The following is a 23,826-nucleotide window of genomic DNA, read 5'->3' on the forward strand; positions in this document are numbered from 1 at the left end:
TCTCTATTTCAGATATCACCACCCTACTTTCCAGAATCCCACAGTGCCTATCCTCTATAGCCTTTTTTTCTCATCTCGCTTTCTAAAACTTAACAAGGATAAAACTGAATTTAGCATTTTTCCCCCCATCTTACTAATCCCCCTCATCAGACCTTTCTATCACAGTCAAGTGATCTGCTGCCTTGGGGTAACCTTCAATTCTGCTTTGTCCTTCAAACCCCACATCCAAGCACTTGCTACCTCCTTCCACCTCCAACTCAAAAATATCTCTCGGATCCACACATTCCTCAATACAGAGTGTGGCCCCACTGCCAAGGGAATCCAGTACAAAACACTTACTATTACTTACAAGGCCGTCCACAACATGTCCCTGTCACGGCTGAGGATGGGGAAAACCCTCAGCCGTACGATGCCAGAAGATGTTATGCGCTGCTTGGCCAGGACGACAGTATTAGGGAGCAGGTCACCTCCTATCGCGTCCCTAAACTGACCCTGACTCCTAATCATATGAGTCAACCCTGAAGGTGGGAGGACTCATACACCGGATGCCTTGGGGTCCCTGCTAGCCCTCAGGATTGCCCTGGAACAAGGAGCAGGGTAAGACGACCTGTTCTTCCTAGGCACGGAGGAACAGGAGTCTCACTAGCCAAGCTGCAAGGGGAAGAGGACATAAACGGCCTATGGATATGGCAGGAGGATGAAAAGCACTTCCACACCTACCTGCCACAGACACACAGACTGGATCCCGTGCAAAACAGCAAGTGTCCACACCCAAACACCAGTGGACACAGCACACACACAAACACACAAGAACCCAGATCCATAGGTGCATAACATAACAAGGAAAACATCAAGTGGACATCACATAAACTTAAGAGTCACAATTAGTTTATGACCACAAGGGTGGACCCCACTGGCAGATGGAAATACCAGGAGAGTGTCTCCAGCAAAGCATGTCTGAAGCACCCCTCCGAACTGCACTATACACTGAGGTTTTATCGGGCCAAGTAGTCACACCCACATAGAGACACACCCACATAGAGACACACCCAATGTTCACACACACAGAAGGGAATTAACCCTTCCAACACCAGGGAAGGGAAGACAGCAACTTAAAGGGGAATACACACAAATAAACCCTGTGCACACCAAACAAGGAAAGTGCACACATACAAACCAAGTTGCCAAGTACAACCGCATGCACTTACAGCAAGCTGCCTAACAACAGCTCAGGCTGCTATGCTGCAACAGTACAACATAACTTGTTGCCCGCGGCAACCACAAGTGAGGCAGCACACTAGCGGCCCTCACCTGTGGTTGAACACCTACATACAAACCGCAGGCAACAGCATGCGGTTCAAGAGTCACGACCATGACCATGGCCGTGACAGTCCCCTTCATACATCTGTGACCTGATCCCTAGATACCTTCCTACACGCAATCTCCAATCCTCACAAGACCTCCTTTCCTTTTTATCTCCTCTTCCCACAACTGCCTCCAAGATTTCTCCCGTGCAGCCCGCATACTCTGGAACTCTCTACTGCAATATATCAGACACTCACCTACCGTGGAAACTTCAAAAGAAACCTAAAAACCCAACTCTTCAGACAAACCTACAACCATGCTACCACTCTACCGCCATGACAAGCTCTTTACTCTCACTTACTGTATCCTTATAGATTGTAAACTCTTGCGGGCAGGGTCCTCTCTACTTTGGTACATAAGGAAAGAGTATATATATATATATATATATTTATTAAAATAAAAAATAGAGCAGCACTTCGGTATGGTGAAAAAAGAAAACTGTAGTGACGAGACGTTTCGGCTCCAACATGAAACCTTTCTCAAGGCTTGAGAAAGGCTTCATGTTGGAGCCGAAACATCGCGTCACTACTGGGTGAATAAACAGTTTTCTTTTTTCACCATACCGGAGTGCTGCTCTATTTTTTATTTTTATTATCCTGGGACGCTTTTCCTATTGGAGCTTGCACCCAATTTTCAAATCAAAAGGTTGGTGCTGCCATTGCATTTATATACAGTGTATATATATAGACACATGCTCAGTGCAGATTTCCTAATAGTCATGTGTTATACTGAATATATTTTAATTTAAAAAGTACAGAGAATTTCCCATGGTGATATGAAGCCTGGGCTGAAATACGTGCTAGTGACCTACACTCTTATGACACAGGAGGGTAAAGAATGAGGAAGTGAAGTAAATGCAGTAAATCTAGTATATACATTTACACTGACACTATACTTTATCATCATATAGCACACAGTTATCTACACAGATAACTGTGAAATGCATACTATATGGTATAAAATAGAGTTAATATTTACTGGGGACTGAAAAAGCTAATTAATAATCCCTGTGTAATTCCACATAACGTATGAGCTTCATTACATGACTAATACTTCATTAGTACATAATACAACATGAATCCCAGCAAAGTACTATAAAATCATATACATGCTTGCAATGCAATTTAAATAATAAATTACCTTTTGGCATCATGACGTTTATTTTGTACAGAATGATGACTGCTATAACTGTAAAAGATCTCAGCTGGACATTAACAAATCAATTCTAAATGAATCAATTTCTCTAAATGGCAACCACCATTCTACAGTGGGAAGACAGAGAAGAAGACATCTGTCACCGAAAAGGGATCATTTTTAAAATGTTTTTCATGTTAAAAAAATCTGACAGCGCGGTGTGTTTTTAAACAGGCTGTTTGTTACCACCAGCCATGACACATTTACCCATAGCCATACATATCACTTTGACATTACTAATGCTGTCTTGGTGTAAAACAGAGAAAAAGGGGATATTTTTCAGGGCACTAACCAAATGTATTCAGACCAAAATTGATTTCAACAACCAATTCATGCAAATCGGACCAGAACCGTTAAAAATTTTGGTGAGCAACCTAAGAAACATCAGTGGTGGTTTTATATAAAAATAGCACCTTTCTTGTTTACAGATACTTACATGTAGTGGAGAGACTCTATGGAATAAAGTGCTTAGGTGAAAAACCCTTTTAACTCATCTATTGGAATTGCAGAGTTACCATTTGTAACCAGGATTTAACACGTGACTTGCCAAAGGAACTATATGTAGAAGGAGACGACAAATCCTGCTAATGTCCAATTTATTTAAGCGAATACACATCTCACTGTATAAGCACATTTTTCAATTTATATGTTTTTTGCTCAGTTCCAACAAAGAACACAAGAAAATGCGCAAACCATAAAGTCACATGATCAAATCTCAAAATGTATTAATGTCCAAAACATGATCACAAAACAGTTTAAAACCCATTAAAAACAGTGTTACGGGGAGGTGTATGGTAAAAAAAAAAATTTTATGAACCTCCACCTTCCTCCTTCCACACAATTTATCCCTGGTAAGGTAATAAATCTCATGAGACCAAGCACCAAATTAATTGTAATATTGCACGGGTTCCAGTTGTGGAGGCTTCGGCAGGTAAGTAAGTAGCCTTGTTGTTCTTACCTGCCGATCCTCTAGCTGTGTATGGGCTTCCCTTTTCCCTGCTGCTAGGCCATTTGAGACTCCTGTTCATCCATGTCTGGGAAGAACAGGTCATCTCTCCCCTGCTCCTATATGAGGGATTATCAGGGTGACTCAGGGCCATAGGTATCCTGGTATGAGCATTCCTACCATCCAGGTCCGCTCATACGGTGAGGAGTTAGGGTAAGGATTAGGTATGCAATAGGAGGTGACCTGCTCCTTGATTCCGGCGTCCCGGCCTAGCTGCTTCCCCTTTATCTCTTTACATTGTACAGTGGGGGGGTTTCCCCACTCCCCACTGTGACATGCGCATGCTCATGCAATATAAAAAATGTCCAAGATGACACTACAACAAAGGCTGATGCATATATGATTCCCGTTGATGTTATATGTTTTTTGTACATGCATCCTTAAAAGGCTTCTCCAGGAATGATATACAAATGGTGTCTAGCAACCAGTCTTAGAATGTGACTAGGACAAGTTACCTTTATTTGCAGATCTGCTTAGGTGGGTGCACCTGCATTCATTTAGATTGCTGAGAATTTCTGTCAGGCTGCTCAACCTGATGGCATTTCTCATACACAATCCCTTCATTACTATCTATTGTAGAGAAGGAAGTCTGTTCTACAACATATAGTAGCTGCCACATATTTACCCGTCTGGGCTCACATGGCAAGTCCACCGCACTATGGCGTTGCTCACAACGTAGCTCTGTCAGGGCTGGTTGCCCTATCTGGGTGCAAGGATGCCAAACCAATCAGGCTCAGCACCGGTGCTTCCTGAGGGTGGGCTATTTAAACAGGCAGATGATGGCCACAGTTGCCTGTGATTTGTATTCCTGCCTCACTAGCTAGTTTTGTGTTTGTTACTCTCGATCACTGACCTTTTGCCTTTTTCACTGTTTATTTTTTGCCTCAGTATACTGATTTTAATGTAAAAACACAAAATGCAATCGCACACTGCAACCAGCACTCTGTCCTGCCTTTATGCTGGATGTTGAATAAGGCATTGGTGTACATTTTGGCCAAAGCGTAATAAGCCACTCACCACGTCAAGGTCGCCTTCATGAGTGGTCCCTAACACTAGTTCCTACCTTTTATGGGCCATGACAGCCACATAAAGTCCAGGGAGCGCAGGCACAGCATGCACGCAAAGCACACTCTGCTTTTAACCCCGTCCGGTGCCATTACAGCTTTCATCGGATCCAGGGATGCAAGTACTCACATGCATGCTGAGCCCACTTTATACTTCACCTGGAGCCTAATGGCTACTGGTAGGTGCTGTATAAGCAGACTCAGTTTTATACTGACTTTAAAACCAGCCTCCAGGGGGCAGATTAACTGGACAGGTGTGCTTGACTGCTTGGAGATCGCCACGCCTCCAATACGTACTACAAAGAGAAAAATATGGAAAATTCAGCCCGCACAACCCCTAGCAGGTGCAGATTGCTATGGCGAAATAGAGATATAAATGTAAAAACACAAAATGCAATCGCACTCTGCAACCAGCACTCTGTCCTGCCTTTATGCTGGATGTTGAATAAGGCATTGGTGTACATTTTGGCCAAAGCGTAATAAGCCACTCACCACGTCAAGGTCGCCTTCATGAGTGGTCCCTAACACTAGTTCCTACCTTTTATGGGCCATGACAGCCACATAAAGTCCAGGGAGCGCAGGCACAGCATGCACGCAAAGCACACTCTGCTTTTAACCCCGTCCGGTGCCATTACAGCTTTCATCGGATCCAGGGATGCAAGTACTCACATGCATGCTGAGCCCACTTTATACTTCACCTGGAGCCTAATGGCTACTGGTAGGTGCTGTATAAGCAGACTCAGTTTTATACTGACTTTAAAACCAGCCTCCAGGGGGCAGATTAACTGGACAGGTGTGCTTGACTGCTTGGAGATCGCCACGCCTCCAATACGTACTACAAAGAGAAAAATATGGAAAATTCAGCCCGCACAACCCCTAGCAGGTGCAGATTGCTATGGCGAAATAGAGATATAAATGTAAAAACACAAAATGCAATCGCACTCTGCAACCAGCACTCTGTCCTGCCTTTATGCTGGATGTTGAATAAGGCATTGGTGTACATTTTGGCCAAAGCGTAATAAGCCACTCACCACGTCAAGGTCGCCTTCATGAGTGGTCCCTAACACTAGTTCCTACCTTTTATGGGCCATGACAGCCACATAAAGTCCAGGGAGCGCAGGCACAGCATGCACGCAAAGCACACTCTGCTTTTAACCCCGTCCGGTGCCATTACAGCTTTCATCGGATCCAGGGATGCAAGTACTCACATGCATGCTGAGCCCACTTTATACTTCACCTGGAGCCTAATGGCTACTGGTAGGTGCTGTATAAGCAGACTCAGTTTTATACTGACTTTAAAACCAGCCTCCAGGGGGGCAGATCATGCTGTGCCTGCGCTCCCTGGACTTTATGTGGCTGTCATGGCCCATAAAAGGTAGGAACTAGTGTTAGGGACCACTCATGAAGGCGACCTTGACGTGGTGAGTGGCTTATTACGCTTTGGCCAAAATGTACACCAATGCCTTATTCAACATCCAGCATAAAGGCAGGACAGAGTGCTGGTTGCAGTGTGCGATTGCATTTTGTGTTTTTACATTTATATCTCTATTTCGCCATAGCAATCTGCACCTGCTAGGGGTTGTGCGGGCTGAATTTTCTATATTTTTCTCTTAGTATACTGATTTTGTCTCCTAATAATTGACTTTGTGACCTGACCTTTGCCTGCTGACTTTGTCTCTGACATCATCTCCTGGTTTTACTATGCTGTGTATTTTACTTAGCTTGTGGGTTATGTTTCGGTCCTGGTTTGACCTCTTTCTGTCAAACTACACTACCCCATTAGGTTTAGGCCCCTGCACTTAGTCAGGTCAGGGATGTCACCAAATGGTGGGCCGCTATTTAGGACAGGTCATGCAAGTAGGTAGGAACAATGGTGCGGGTAGAGTACAGGCTCCCCTTTCCTACCATGTTCCCTACCATACATTACAGCAACCATGCGATCCTGTGTGCAATGTGCTGTCGTGGCTGGGCAACCTGGCAGGAATAGGGAGCAAGACGTATCGTTCCCCCTGTTCCTGTCAGACTGCTGAGCCATGATAGCATATTGCACATATGATATAAAAATGTCTTCAACATAATATTTACAAGGTTTTATCTGCAGCAAAAAGACACAAAAAGTCAACACACTACCAACACCTATAATGCAGCAAAAAAGCTTAGCCTGAAATCTAGTTTCAGTGTGGTACCAATATTAAGCAGAGAAGTGCTGAGAAAAGGCAAGCTTAAGTATTATTTAAAATGGTAGAGCCCATGTTAAAGTGAAGCACTATGTGCATCACAACGGCCTCTGCGAGAAGACAATTCACAGAATATAGGCTTTTGTAAATATTATCAACATTCTGTTGAAGCCCTCTGCAGGAAAACAGCAGTGAACACATGCTCCCCTTGGTGTGACCCTTTTTATATCACAGTTACATGAGTTCCTACTATATACTAGCAATAGTCTACTGTATATTAGCAAATTACTGTACGCCTCAATGAATAGATGTGGCAAACTGGGCATAAATCAACTTGTTAGTGCTGCATAAGTGAAGTCAGAATGTCCCTAAAAGAGCTGCAGGAAACCTGCTCCATATGCTAAAAAACTTCGGAAAGTCCAAAGGAAAAAGACCGATTATTGCATAAATGTATTATCCTATAAAGCAACCTGAAATCGCATGTGTATGTGTGATTTTATGCAATCACAAAAATATCCTGATCACAAAAAATGTGACAGACAATGCTGTTATATTTATTATAATTGTCAATCACAATGATTTTTTTTTTTACATTGATTTTGTATGTGATTTTCGGCATTAGCACAATTTACTTAAAGGGGTTTTTCATCAGTTCAATATTGGTGGCCTATCTTGAGGATGGGCAATCAATTTCTAATAGTGGAGATCTGCAGCTTACCAAGCACGGCGCTGTACATAATATAGTGGCTTAGCTTGGTATTTGCTATTGATTTGCATGGGACTGAGCTGCAGCTAGGCCATGTGACTGATGACTGTGCTGCCACTGGCCTAGTAAGGCTACTTGTACACTAGTGTTTTTACTGGATCTGGCAGGGTTCAGCAAAAACGCTTCCGTTACTGACAATACGTTATGAACGAATCCGGTTGTGTTATCTTTAACATAGCCAAGACGGATCTGTCATAAACTCCATTGAAAGTCAATGGAGGACGGATATGTTTTCTATTGTGTCAGAGAAAACTGATCCGTCCCCATTGACTTGCATTGTGGGTCATGACGGATCCGTCTTGCTCCGCATCCCAGGACAGAAAGCAAACTGCAGCGTGCTGTGGTTTGCTCTCCGGTATGAGAACAGAACGGAATACATTTTGGAGCATTCTGTTCTGTTCAGTTGACAATGATTGGGGACAAATTGGAAGCAGATTTTTTTCCGGTATTAAGACCCTATGACGGATCTCAATACCGGAAAATATTAACACTAGTGTGAAAGTAGCCTAAGAGGCCGCAACCTCTTCAAACAGCTGATCGGCGGGGGTGCCGGGTGTCAAACCCCCACCGATCAGATATTGATGACCTATCCTGAGGACAGATCATCAATATTCTTCTCCTGGGAAACCCCTTTAATTTACTGACCTCAACGTGTGAGATTTATGAGTTCTTTACATGTCAGTTCTATAAACATACTTCACATACTTGTAAATACTGTATAAGAGCCCAGGTGAAGGTTACTCCAGATTAAAACCTTGTCATAACAGACTGCATCTAAAACTTTCAAATAATTTCTACACTTTACATACCACAGCCTTTGAGGGGGAGGGGATGAAGGGGGGGGGGGGGTGTAGGACTAATGCAAGGATTCTCTTTGGTTCTTGCTGTGGGCTATTTTCTACTCTATAAACCTTATATCTTGATCCTAACATTGGGGGAGATTTACAAACCAAAATTCTATTGTAATTTGTGCAAAATAATCCTTTGCTAATACCTTGCACCACATTTATTAAGCGGCTTTAGACTTTTTTAGCTTCACCTGACAAGGGGACATGGCTTTGCAGAAAGGGAACATGGTCTACTGACAAGGAATGTGAATTGCGAGGCGACTATGGCATTAAAAAGACTCAGATTAATTGTTCTACAATTTTTGTGATCTTCTAAAGTGGAGAGAATTGGGGCAGGGATTAATGGTAGAAACAGAGCCTCTGGCAGGTCGCGGGGCATCCTCCTCTTAAAATGCTTATCGCTTTCCTCAGCTCTTGGATACCTGATCTCAGCTGATGAAGGACATCCCAAGGATGCAGGAATTACAAGAAGGTGTGACTCATTGTAAATAATATATAAAACGTAATAGATAATCTAGCAAATTTAATCTTCAAGTTGTCTGCAAACAGGACTTCAAATAAAAAAAAGCCATCATTATATTTTCCAGCATGACTCAGCTCAATCATGCTGGTGCTGAATACTGAAGAGTCATTGAAGCTGACCTGGCCGCAGAATATGACTTCACTGTCTGCCTCATATCTGCCTCATATCTGTCACATCATCGACTTCTATCAAACATAGCTCGGGGGGGTATCCCAACTCAATGGGCATTGACAACGTTGCTCAGTAATGAAGATAGCAATGTTGGTCGATACAGGCTTTGACTACTCTCCACGCAGCATGCACTCTTTACACAGTGGTGACACAAGCCTAGTGAACAAAGCAATGCCGATGGCCATCAATATCAGATCAGTGGGGGGCAGACTTTTGTCACCTCTGCCAATCGGCTGTCTGAAGCAACCACAGCACTCAGGAGATTCTGTCGCATCTTCTTGTTTATATCGGTCCATCTACTTGTAAGCTGCACATATCATAGTGGCAGATCAAGGTTTAGCAACTTTGTCCTATTCAAGTGAATGGCTCAAAAGGGCCAAATGAAAAAGATGCTCATAGGGTAAGGGTCCATTCACACGTCCGCCATTTGGGTCTGGATCCGTTCCGCAATTATGTGGAACGGGTGTGGACCCATTCATTTTCAATGGGGACAGAAAAGATGCGGACAGCACACAGTGTGCTGTCCACATCCGCATTTCCGCTCTGCAAAAAAATAGAACATCTCCTATTCTTGTCTGCAGCTGCGGACAAGAATAGGCATTTCTATTGGGGTGCCGGACCAGTGTTTTGCAAATCCGCAAAACACTGCGGACGTGTTAATGGACCCTAAGAATGTATATCTCAAAGTGAAATAGTAATTCTCACCTTCTTGTGTTGTGCTACATTAGGCACAACTCTAATGGAAAGCTTATTACCAGTGGCAGTCAGTGCTCACTGCATAGAGTGCCGATCCTCAGCAGGAAAGGAATGTCTAGAAGACCAGTGGACCTTCAAAGACGACTTAAAGGGGAAGTCCTGGTTCTAACCTCTTCTTCACTCATTTAGCATGTCTGAGTGGAGCATTTCTTGCTCTGATACACCACCTTGCCCTGTGCTGCATCGCGCATGGCAAGGTCTGTTTTCTTTACTTCCGCCTAGCAGTGATCCCGGTGACATCGACTGCACAAATGGGCGGTCTATAGCACTGCCCTGCCCTAGTGGCATCTGCATGAAAATGCATTTCTTTCATGTTAAGACAAGGTGTTCAGCGGCAGGCCCCTTCTCCCCCCAGGCCCCATGACTGTTGCATGATCTGCCTCCATTGAAAGTACGCCACTGATCTACAAGATGTGCAATAAATGTCAGATTCAGTGTTCAAAGGAGCAGAGTTCACTACGGGAATTCATGCTGCCACACGGAACGTGTTTCCCTGGCCTTATACTGCAGCATGTGACGCAGCTCAGGGTTCAGATGATATATCATGAATTTCAGATTTGGCTACGATTCCTCCTTTTATTCATTATGCATTGCTTTGCTTGCGGCATTCATTCAGACGTTCTCAGTTACAACATTTCAATTATTCCTGCAACACACTAAAGCATTTCTTTTGCTGCTTTGCATCGTTGCTTCCCATAAGACCACATTTGTTTTTTTTACTGTCTTCTGGATATGGAATTCAGGACTCAAGACATTTAATAAGACAGTAATAAGCCTTTCAGATTTTATTTTCTGATTACATCACACAGAGCCCCTGTATCAACTACATCACACTTGACCCAGTGCACATGGCCATTGTACCGATAACACCAAGCGCCTCTGTACTGACTACACTGTGCACAGCTCCTCTACCAGTTATACCGCACAGCTCCTCTACCAGTTATACCGCACATATCTCCTGTACTGACTACACTGTGCACAGCTCCTCTACCAGTTATACCGCACATATCTCCTGTACTGACTACACTGTGCACAGCTCCTCTACCAGTTATACCGCACATATCTCCTGTACTGACTACACTGTGCACAGCTCCTCTACCAGTTATACCGCACATATCTCCTGTACTGACTACACTGTGCACAGCTCCTCTACCAGTTATACCGCACATATCTCCTGTACTGACTACACTGTGCACAGCTCCTCTACCAGTTATACCGCACATATCTCCTGTACTGACTACACTGTGCACAGCTCCTCTACCAGTTATACCGCACATATCTCCTGTACTGACTACACTGTGCACAGCTCCTCTACCAGTTATACCGCACATATCTCCTGTACTGACTACACTGTGCACAGCTCCTCTACCAGTTATACCGCACATATCTCCTGTACTGACTACACTGTGCACAGCTCCTCTACCAGTTATACCGCACATATCTCCTGTACTGACTACACTGTGCACAGCTCCTTTACCAGTTATACCGCACATATCTCCTGTACTGACTACACTGTGCACAGCTCCTCTACCAGTTATACCGCACATATCTCCTGTACTGACTACACTGTGCACAGCTCCTCTACCAGTTACACCGCACATATCTCCTGTACTGACTACACTGTGCACAGCTCCTCTACCAGTTATACCGCACATATCTCCTGTACTGACTACACTGTGCACAGCTCCTCTACCAGTTACACCGCACATATCTCCTGTACTGACTACACTGTGCACAGCTACTCTACCAGTTATACCGCACATATCTCCTGTACTGACTACACTGTGCACAGCTCCTCTACCAGTTATACCGCACATATCTCCTGTACTGACTACACTGTGCACAGCTCCTCTACCAGTTATACCGCACATATCTCCTGTACTGACTACACTGTGCACAGCTCCTCTACCAGTTATACCGCACATATCTCCTGTACTGACTACACTGTGCACAGCTCCTCTACCAGTTATACCGCACATATCTCCTGTACTGACTACACTGTGCACAGCTCCTCTACCAGTTATACCGCACATATCTCCTGTACTGACTACACTGTGCACAGCTCCTCTACCAGTTATACCGCACATATCTCCTGTACTGACTACACTGTGCACAGCTCCTCTACCAGTTATACCGCACATATCTCCTGTACTGACTACACTGTGCACAGCTCCTCTACCAGTTATACCGCACATATCTCCTGTACTGACTACACTGTGCACAGCTCCTCTACCAGTTATACCGCACATATCTCCTGTACTGACTACACTGTGCACAGCTCCTCTACCAGTTATACCGCACATATCTCCTGTACTGACTACACTGTGCACAGCTCCTCTACCAGTTATACCGCACATATCTCCTGTACTGACTACACTGTGCACAGCTCCTCTACCAGTTATACCGCACATATCTCCTGTACTGACTACACTGTGCACAGCTCCTCTACCAGTTACACCGCACATATCTCCTGTACTGACACTGTGCACAGCTCCTCTACCAGTTATACCGCACATATCTCCTGTACTGACTACACTGTGCACAGCTCCTCTACCAGTTACACCGCACATATCTCCTGTACTGACTACACTGTGCACAGCTACTCTACCAGTTATACCGCACATATCTCCTGTACTGACTACACTGTGCACAGCTCCTCTACCAGTTATACCGCACATATCTCCTGTACTGACTACACTGTGCACAGCTCCTCTACCAGTTATACCGCACATATCTCCTGTACTGACTACACTGTGCACAGCTCCTCTACCAGTTATACCGCACATATCTCCTGTACTGACTACACTGTGCACAGCTCCTCTACCAGTTATACCGCACATATCTCCTGTACTGACTACACTGTGCACAGCTCCTCTACCAGTTATACCACACATATCTCCTGTACTGACTACACTGTGCACAGCTCCTCTACCAGTTACACCGCACATATCTCCTGTACTGACTACACTGTGCACAGCTCCTCTACCAGTTATACCGCACATATCTCCTGTACTGACTACACTGTGCACAGCTCCTCTACCAGTTATACCGCACATAAACTCCTGTACCGATTATACTGAACAAAGCTCCTGTAGTGATTATACCGCACATATCTCCTGTACAGATTATACTGAACAAAGCTCAGTATACTGTACACTCTCCTGTACTCAGTATACTGTACACTCTCCTGTACTCAGTATACTGTACACATCTCCTGTACTGATATACTGTACACTCTCCTGTATTCAGTTTACTGTACACTCTCCTGTACTCAGTATACTGTACACTCTCCTGCACTCAGTATACTGTACACTCTCCTGTACTCAGTATACTGTACACTCTCCTGTACTCAGTATATTGTACACTCTCCTGTACTCAGTATATTGTACACTCTCCTGTACTCAGTATACTGTACACGTCTCCTGGACTCAGAATACTGTACAATCTCCTGTACTCAGTATACTGTACACGTCTCCTGCACTCAGTATACTGTACACTCTCCTGTACTCAGTATACTGTACACTCTCCTGTACTCAGTATATTGTACACTCTCCTGTACTCAGTATACTGTACACGTCTCCTGGACTCAGTATACTGTACAATCTCCTGTACTCAGTATACTGTACAATCTCCTGTACTCAGTATACTGTACACTCTCCTGTACTCAGTATACTGTATACTCTCCTGTACTCAGTATACTGTACACGTCTCCTGGACTCAGTATACTGTACAATCTCCTGTACTCAGTATATTGTACACTCTCCTGTACTCAGTATATTGTACACTCTCCTGTACTCAGTATACTGTATACTCTCCTGTACTCAGTATACTGTACACGTCTCCTGGACTCAGTATACTGTACAATCTCCTGTACTCAGTATACTGTACAATCTCCTGTACTCAGTATACTGTACACTCTCCTGTACTCAGTATACTGTACACTCTCCTGTACTCAGTATACTGTACACATCTCCTGTACTGATATACTGTACACTCTCCTGTACTCAGTTTACTGTACACTCTCCTGTACTCAGTATACTGTACACTCTCCTGTACTCAGTATACTGTACACTCTCCTGTACTCAGTATATTGTACACTCTCCTGTACTCAGTATATTGTACACTCTCCTGTACTCAGTATACTGTACACGTCTCCTGGACTCAGAATACTGTACAATCTCCTGTACTCAGTATACTGTACACGTCTCCTGCACTCAGTATACTGTACACTCTCCTGTACTCAGTATACTGTACACTCTCCTGTACTCAGTATATTGTACACTCTCCTGTACTCAGTATACTGTACACGTCTCCTGGACTCAGTATACTGTACAATCTCCTGTACTCAGTATACTGTACAATCTCCTGTACTCAGTATACTGTACACTCTCCTGTACTCAGTATACTGTATACTCTCCTGTACTCAGTATACTGTACACGTCTCCTGGACTCAGTATACTGTACAATCTCCTGTACTCAGTATATTGTACACTCTCCTGTACTCAGTATATTGTACACTCTCCTGTACTCAGTATACTGTATACTCTCCTGTACTCAGTATACTGTACACGTCTCCTGGACTCAGTATACTGTACAATCTCCTGTACTCAGTATACTGTACAATCTCCTGTACTCAGTATACTGTACACTCTCCTGTACTCAGTATATTGTACACTCTCCTGTACTCAGTATACTGTACACGTCTCCTGTACTCAGTATACTGTACACTCTCCTGCACTCAGTATACTGTACACTCTCCTGCACTCAGTATACTGTACACTCTCCTGTACTCAGTATACTGTACACTCTCCTGTACTCAGTATACTGTACACGTCTTCTGTACTCAGTTTACTGTACACTCTCCTGTACTCAGTATACTGTACACGTCTCCTGTACTCAATATACTGTACACTCTCCTGTACTCAGTATACTCTACACGTCGCCTGTACTCAGTATACTCTACACTCTCCTGTACTCAGTATACTCTACACTCTCCTGTACTGAGTATACTGTACACATCTCCTGTACTCAGTATACTGTACACTCTCCTGTACTCAGTATACTGTACACGTCTCCTGTACTCAGTATACTGTACACATCTCTTGTACTGAGTATACTGTACACATCTCCTGTACTGAGTATACTGTACACAGATGCCATATTTATCATACTGTACACATCTCCTGTACTCAGTATACTGTACACGTCTCCTGTACTCAGTATACTGTACACTCTCCTGTACTCAGCATACTCTACTTGTCTCCTGTACTCAGTATACTCTACACGTCTCCTGTACTCAGTATACTCTACACATCTCCTGTACTCAGTATACTCTACAATCTCCTGTACTCAGTATACTGTACAATCTCCTGTACTCAGTATACTGTACACTCTCCTGTACTCAGTATACTGTACACGTCTCCTGTACTCAGTATACTGTACACATCTCTTGTACTGAGTATACTGTACACATCTCCTGTACTGAGTATACTGTACACAGATGCCATATTTATCATACTGTACACATCTCCTGTACTCAGTATACTGTACACGTCTCCTGTACTCAGTATACTGTACACTCTCCTGTACTCAGCATACTCTACACGTCTCCTGTACTCAGTATACTCTACACGTCTCCTGTACTCAGTATACTCTACACGTCTCCTGTACTCAGTATACTGTACACTCTCCTGTACTCAGTATACTGTACACGTCTCCTGTATTCAGTATACTGTACACTCTCCTGTACTCAGCATACTCTACACGTCTCCTGTATTCAGTATACTCTACACGTTTCCTGTACTCAGTATACTGTACACTCTCCTGTACTCAGTATACTGTACACATCTCCTGTACTGAGTATACTGTACACAGATGCCATATGTATCATACTGTACACATCTCCTGTACTCAGTATACTGTACACATCTCCTGTACTGAGTATACTGTACACAGATGCCATATGTATCATACTGTACACATCTCCTGTACTCAGTATACTGTACACATCTCCTGTACTGGTTGTACTGTATTCGTCTCCTGTACTGGTTATAGTGGGCACATCTCTTGTACTGATTATACTGTACTCAGATGACATATTTATCATACTGTACACGTCTCCTGTACTCAGCATATGGTACACATCTCCATTGACAAGTATATGTCTCCTATACTTATACAGTACACAGATGCTATATTTATGATACTGTACACGTCTCATGTATTCAGTACGCTGTACACGTCTCCATTAATAGGTATACAGTACATGTCTCCTATACTTATTATACAGTACACAGATGCTATATTTATGATACTGTACACATCTCCATTAATAACTATACAGTACATGTCTCCTATACTTACTACGCTGTACAAAGATGCCATATTTATCATACTGTACACATCTCCTGTACTGGTTGTACTGTATTCGTCTCCTGTACTGGTAATAGTGGGCACATCTCTTGTACTGATTATACTGTACTCAGATGCCATATTTATCATACTGTACACGTCTCCTGTACTCAGCATATGGTACACATCTCCATTAACAAGTATAATGTCTCCTATACTTATTATACAGTACACAGATGCTATATTTATGATACTGTACACGTCTCATGTATTCAGTACGCTGTACACGTCTCCATTAATAAGTATACAGTACATGTCTCCTGTACAAAGATGCCATATTTATCATACTGTACACATCTCCTGTAGTGATTAGCGTCTGTTCACACCTGTCAGAAGGCATCTGTTCCACTTTTCTCTTGTGATCTACGCTGCACATGACAACCCACATCTCCTATCTTTCCATCTTTTTTTGCTACAAGTGCAGGGGAAATAACTCTACCTGAAGTCCAGGCTTGGAAAGCCGGGAGATTTTGTAGAAAATAATGTCTTTTCTGAAAGTTGATTTGAATACACTGTACGGCCAGAGTGCGGATAATTCCCCCCTCCACAGGATTAGGTCTATCAGATTTTTAGCCTCTAAATATAAACAAGAATGTTTTGTATTCATTATGTGTTTCAATTCCAAATGTGTTCTTATGGGACTAAACCTTAGGGGTCTGTTCACATGTGGAATAAATACTGCAGAATATCAGCAAAGTGGGTGAGATTTTAGGAAATCCTGCAGCACAAACTGACTTGCGCTGCGGGTTTTTAACCCGCAAATAATGTTAAAGGGGTTGTCCCATTAAAGGGTTTCTGTCACTACAATTGTCATTATTAAACTGTCTGACATTTGCGATGTGCTGATGCCAGCTGCACCTAACTCTGCTATTCTTGTGATTATTCATGCCCCTGCGCCTGCAGAATTCTTACTTTTATAATATGCAAATTAGCCTCTAAGAGCGGGGGGCGTTGATTGACAGTCTTGATTGACAGGGCCAGGCAGCGTTCGCATCCTCCTGTCGCCCCTGTGCGCTGGGGAAATCTCGCAACGTTCAGTATTTGGCGTAGTCGCGGTGAGGAAAGGACACTCGCCGGCTGCCAGCTTTCTCACCGCGCCTGCGCAGAATACTGAACAGTGCGAGATTTCCCCAGCGCACAGTGCCAGCAGGAGGATGCGAATGATGCCTGGCCCATGTCAATCAAGAGAAGAAGGGCGTGAAAAGAAGTGGGTAACCTGCCGCTCCTGCTCCTAGAGGCTAATTAGCATATTATAAAAGTTAGTTTTTCTCAATAAAGGCTTTAGGCAGTGAGATGGCGGAGCGTGATTTCCCCAGCGCACAGCGCCGGCAGGAGGATACAAACACTGCCTGGCCCTGTCAATCAAGACTTGGAGGGCGTGTAATGAGGTGGGAGAACGGAGCCTCTAGGTGCAGGAGCAACGCCCCCCCCTGCTTCTAGAGGCTAATTCGCATCTTATAAAAGTAAGAATTCTGCAGTAACGGGGGCATGAATAATCACAAGAATAGCAGAGTTAGGGAGCATTCACACGACCGTCTGAAGCCTGTGCCCATGCTGTGGACCGCAAATTGCGGTCTGCTAAGCACGGGCACCTGCCGTGCGGCAGCCGTATAGGGATCGCGCCCCTATTCACTTGAATGGGGCCGCGATCCCTCCGCTCTGCAAAAAGATAGAGCAAGCTCTATCTTTTTGTGGTGCGGAAGCACGGAACGGAACCTCAGAAAGCACTCCGTAGTGCTTCCGTAAGGTTCCGTTCCGTGCTTCCGTTTCGCATCTCCGTATTTGCGGACCCATTGAAATGAATGGGTCCGCATCCGTGATGCGGAATGCACACGGAACGGTGCCCGTGTATTTCGGATCCGCAAATGTGGTCTGCAATACGGGCACAGGCTTCACACGGTCGTGTGAATGCTCCCTTAGGTGCAGCTGACATTAGCACATCGCAAATGTCAGCCAGTTTAATAGTGAGAATTCTAGTGACAGAAACCCTTTAAGACAACTTATCCTCTAGTCACAGGATAAGGAATAATTGTCTGATCGGTGGGGATCCGATCACTGGGGCCTCCGCCCATCATGAGAACAGGGGCTCATGCTCACTGTTTGAATGAAGTGACAGATGTATTCATGATCGCCACTCCATTCAACTCTATGTTACTGCTGGAGATAACTGAGTGTAAGCGCTCGGCTATCTCTGGCAGCCCCATAGAGCCGCATGCATCAGCAGCACGGGCCCTTGTTCTTGTGATCGGCAGAGACCCCAGCAGTCAGACCCCCACCGATCAAACACTTATCCCTTATCCTGTGTATAGGGGGATGTTGCCTTAATAACCTCTTTATTTATGCCACAGCAATGGAGCTGTAAAAGCCAATTACAGGCATCATTTGCTGTGGGGTGTTTCTTATCCCAATTCACTCTGGATTTTCTTTATTGGAAAATCTGCATCGGAGTCACCACATGTGGACATGGACTGAAGGGGTTTTCCAAGATGTTTTATTTGGCAGTGGGCTGTGTAACATTAATACAATTGTATAGCAGAGCTTTCCAGTCCTTTGTCGAATGACATTGTATGACACAATGTGATGAAGAGGGTTTTCAGTGAAGTGGAAGGCAAGCGTGTGTGCTGCTGCTCCATGCAAGTCTATGGGTCTGACAGAAACAGTCATGCTCCATTCAAATTCCTTGTAGTGGTCGTGAGGCTAAGGGAAGCACTGGAGACCCCCGTTCTCGCAACAGGTGGGGTTCCACTGGGTTCCTATATTTCAGGCAGGGGCTACACAGTAACTTTGGCTATGACAAGCATCACGTGACCAATGATCCCTGTGTGGCAGCGCAGCCTCACAAATCAATGGGGTCGCATCCTGACTCTCAAGCTACCATGATCCCAGTATCATAAAAAAAATCCCCCAAAAAGTTTGATGCAGCCAGAGTCACCGTGTAAACCCAGCCTTATCACCAGTGCTTGCTATACATCTTTTTTTACTTGCAGTGGGTACGTTGCTGGCAGGGGTGCACCACCAATGAGGCCAGGTGAGGCGATTGCCTCAGGCAGCACCAGGAAATGGCAAGAGGGGGGCATTGGAAGGGCCATGGGCTGAAGGGATTAGGTTAATAAATTGGCATTGGGGAGGGGCACCGTTTCAGTTTTCGCCTCAGGCAGCAGAAAGGCTAGGTGCGCCCCTGTTTGCTAGTTTCTATACAATGCCCTTGTTAGGGGGGGACTCATAATCCCTGGGTTCTTGGGAACACCCCATAACTACAAAGCCATTATTTCTCTAGATGCTGCGATGAGTTTTGCTTGGCAGCTTTTATGCCCGCAGAGTAATACAAAAGTTACATTAACCAGTGATTTGTATCATGAAAAAAAGTCCTAAGAAAAAGTAGTGATGATACAACTAAGTGCAATGTGAATCTTCTGATCAGATACTAAGAAGCAGTGACTGCTGGGGGAAGTGGGCACAGAGCGTGGCATTGAGAGAAAAGGGCATGCAGTTACCTCTGAGCGGAAATGATGGGATCTCAGGAGGGCATCTGGAAAGAGAAAACAGAATCAGTGTCAGGCTTTCACTTTTGACAGGGATTATCAGGCAATCCTCTTATATAATTTATATGCTGTCAAGGGCATGGCAGAGCTGGCAGGCAGGTGGCATGGGGGGGCTGTGCCCTGCACACTGTCCCAACATCTCATCTAGTTTGGTATAGGATGGGTGGAGACAAGTCTGCCGCAGTCCTGCTGGAAATCCTCTAAAACTCAGGACTGCCACATGTACAGGGTGCCTCCTCCTCCTCACCACAGGGCACACATGCTGGGTGGCAGGTAACACATGACATGGCACACACAGAATAGGGTAAAGATGGTGTCTTACATGTCCTACCTCTGCTCCGGGGCCGGTAGCTGAACACCGTCTTCATGGGGTGCCTGCCCTTCTGGAGCTTGCGGTGCCAGCAGAACAGGAAGGAGATGGTGGCGATGGTGCCCAGCATGAGGAGCAGTAACAGCAGGGCACATTGGATGCTGTAGGGTCTGAGCAGCACCAGGAAGGCAGCGGCGATCATGGTGGAGAGCGCTGTGCACACCGATCACCATCCAGTCTGGGTGACTCAGCAGCCCTAGATGGTACTATTCCAGCTACCTGTGCCCGCACTGATCGGGTCCTGTGCACAGCCTGGGTGGCATCGGCGGAGACTGCCCCCAAATCAAACTTTAGCTCCCAGAGTGCCCGGCTGACTAACCCCAGCATCAGCAGCGGCTGCCGGGGGCAGGGAGACGGGATGCTCGGCTCCTCCTCCTCCTCCTCCCGGTGCTGCAGAGACTGGAGGAGTCATGGCTGCGGGAGGATGCCAGGCTGCGCGTCTAGCTCCGCCAGTGCCTGTCAACCAGCCCCTATCTGCCTGTCTAATATCGATCTATCCCATATCTATCTATCTAATATCTATCAATCCATGTAATATCTATATAATCTATGTCTGTCTATTTAATATCTATCTATTTCATATCTATCAATCCATGTAAAGGGATTCTGTCACCTCTTTTTACCCTATAGAGATGCGGATATGCACGGCTAGATCGCCGATAGCATGTCCGCAATATACCTGTCCCATAGCTATGAGTGGTTTTATTTAGGGTAAAAAATGATTATATATATATATATATATATATATATATATGTATATCAGCCTGGTAAGGAGCCCAGGGGGCAGCACTAACTGTTCTGGAGCCCAGTCATGCCCCCTTTGAAGGAGCCCAGAAACGCCCGTATCCACGAATCTCCTCCTTGCTCACGAAGTCAGATCGCCGTAATCTCGCAATGCGCAATTCCTTCCCTGAGGCTGATGCCAGCACAGGGAAGGAACACTATGCCGCCACTGCGCATGCGCGAGCTCGCACACCGCGAGATTATGGTGATCTGACTGTGAGCAAGGAGGAGATTCCTAGATACAGGCGGTGCTGGGCTCCTTCACAGGGGCCTGACTGGGCTCCAGAACAGTTAGTGCTGCCCCCTTGGTCTCCTTACCAGGCTGATTTACATATATATAAAACCACACAGAGCTATGGGACAGGTATATTGCGGACATGCTAGCGGCGATCTAGCCGTGCATATCCGCATCTCTATAGGGTAAAAAGAGGCGACAGAATCCCTTTATATATATCTATCTAATCTATGTTTATCTGCCTGTTTATCTATCATCTAAATATATATCTATATTTCTGTCTCTGTAGCTAATATCTATCTAGGATCTATCTAATATCTATCATCTATTTATCTATCTAATGATCTAATATATATCTACTACAAAAGAAACAACAGCAGCACTTTCACTAAAAGCTGAAGGTTATGGGTGCTATCCCTCCAGGACCGTTGGCTGATGGCCCAAAGATTCAACTAGAAAAAGGAGGCAGCTCTCCAATGAAGTCACAAGGGTGCTGGACCTGCTTTATTACCCCAGAACACAACTTTGCATCAATACAACAGAGCAGGAGATCGCAATGACATCAACTCGACCTCCTGCGCTGGATTTCACGGTATGACATCACAATGTTTGTGACATCATCACCCAGCACAGGAGGGCATGGTAAAATGATCGTGACAGCCAGGACACTGGAAACAGTATTTTTTATTTTTAAAGCAGCTCTGTCACCAGGATTAACCCTATTAAACCAGACACACTGCCTGGTAGGGCAGTGTGTCTGCTGATTAAGATATATCTATATCTTTCTCTTTTCTGTATGATAAACAGCTGCAGACAGGGGCGTAACTACCATAGCGGCAGACCATGCGACTGCTATAGGGCCCAGGACAAGAGGGGGCCCAGTTGGAATCATCCCCTCTTCTACTGGGGGTGAAAACGTGGTCAGGACTCTACCCTCTAAAGCAGGGGTGGGGATTTTGCTGCCAAGGGCCATTTGGACATTATGGTTCAGGGGCCATACAAAATTCTCAACTTAAATATTTGATTGCTATATTTGGTCAAACATATAACTAACTTAGGAGTAAGTTAAAGTGTTTCTTCACCAGATTTAACCCTATTAAGCTAGCTGACATAGCTAAACCTAACTAGCCTATTCCTACTTTTATCTATGCCCCGTTACGCCAGAAATCTAGCTTTTATAATATGCTAATTAGCCTCCCACTTTTGTCACCTCCCTCTAAGTCCTGATTGACCTGGTTCACCCAGCTTTCTCTCTCCCTGACACTGTCCCTGTCTCTTTCTTCGCAACTGTCCCTGCCTTTGTCCCTTTTTTTAGCCTCAAATCGGCCTCCTATCAGACCCCCAAACTACATCTGCCTCAGATCAGACCCTCCCCAGCCTTAGATCAGACCCCCAGCCTCAGATCACCCCCCCTCATAAGACCTCCCAACCTCAGGTCACACCTCCATCCGACCCCCCAACCTCAAATCACACCCCTCCACCTCAGATCAGACCCCCCAGCCTCAGATCAGACCCCCAAATAGGCCCCCCAAATAGGCCCCCCAGCCTCAGATTAGACCCCCAGCTTTAAATAAGACCCAATAGCCTCAGATCAGCCCCCCCCAGATTCAGATCAGACCCCCATCCGACCTTCCCCACCCTCCATTAGCCTCAGATCAGCCCCAATCAGACCTCAGATCAGACATTTAAAATAAAATTACCTTTCCAAAGCATCAGGTCATAGTGCGCTTCTAAGTGCACTAAATCCTGACGCTCTACTTGTCATTAGCATTTTCACAATATGTTCTGGCATGATCCCACGGGCCACAAGTTCCCCAACCCTGCTCTGAAGGAACAACTTTTAGCAAATGAGGCAGTGGAAAAAATTGGCTCACAGGTCATTAAAAGGAGTTTAGGCAGAAACCCCTCTGTCCTGTGTGGGGGCCCTGGTTTGATCCTTACTATGGGGCCCTTACTTCTTTATGTACGCCAGTGGCTGCAGAGATACTGTATCTGTGTTTTTATTCATATACAATTGAGCAATTCGAGCACCAAGAGGCGGGGTTGAATAGTCTGAGCACTGCTTTGTACCAGCCCCTGTGCTATGCACCCCCTCCCCTTGATTGACAGGGCTACACAGTATACTGAGGGCAGAGCCCTGTCTAAGAGCTGCGTGCTAGCAATATCATATCACTATGTACTATAGCTTCACCACCCTGAGATCTGCTCAGAAAGCTACTATACATATTACTGCTTTATTCACAGGCACAAGATATGATTATACAGACACCAGTACTATTTGTCATCCATATAGAAAATACATATTTCGCAATATGGCAATGCTATAGCTTGGTGTTAAAGTGGTCTACCTTGAGACATAAGTTTTCTATTATTTTTTTCTCTTTTATTTAAAACCCATATTAAAAGGCTATACTATAATAAATAATATATAATGATATATTAATATGCATTACTATATTGAGAATAGTGTTTTGTTTTTGCTAAAACCTATTACTGCTTTATTCACAAACAAAATATATGATTATAAAGAAACCAAAAATATTTATTGGCTTTCCAAATAAACATTATTCTCAATATAATAAGAATAAAGATGAGCGAATTTTTCAAAAATTCGA

General features: G+C 44.6%; 1 protein-coding gene across 10 annotated transcripts in view; it reads right to left on the reverse strand.

The window, feature by feature from the left end:
* Nucleotides 1-20,401, reverse strand: part of DST (dystonin) — a 566,706-nt gene extending 546,305 nt beyond the window's left edge. For 3 of the 10 annotated variants that reach the window (XM_044290836.1, XM_044290848.1, XM_044290835.1), the window contains exons 1-2: nucleotides 20,155-20,379; nucleotides 19,776-19,810 (exon numbers count right to left, since the gene is read on the reverse strand). In XM_044290836.1, the coding sequence (XP_044146771.1) occupies nucleotides 19,776-19,810; nucleotides 20,155-20,335 (216 nt within the window). In that variant the 5' untranslated portion in view covers nucleotides 20,336-20,379. Of the gene's footprint in view, nucleotides 1-19,775; nucleotides 19,811-20,145 lie in introns of all 10 variants that reach the window. The other 7 variants (XM_044290837.1, XM_044290834.1, XM_044290838.1 and 4 more) reach the window with 6 other exon arrangements.
* Between the last annotated feature and the right edge of the window lie 3,425 nt (nucleotides 20,402-23,826).

This window comes from Bufo gargarizans, chromosome 4, assembly GCF_014858855.1.
Source record: "Bufo gargarizans isolate SCDJY-AF-19 chromosome 4, ASM1485885v1, whole genome shotgun sequence".
Lineage (NCBI taxonomy): Eukaryota > Metazoa > Chordata > Amphibia > Anura > Bufonidae > Bufo > Bufo gargarizans.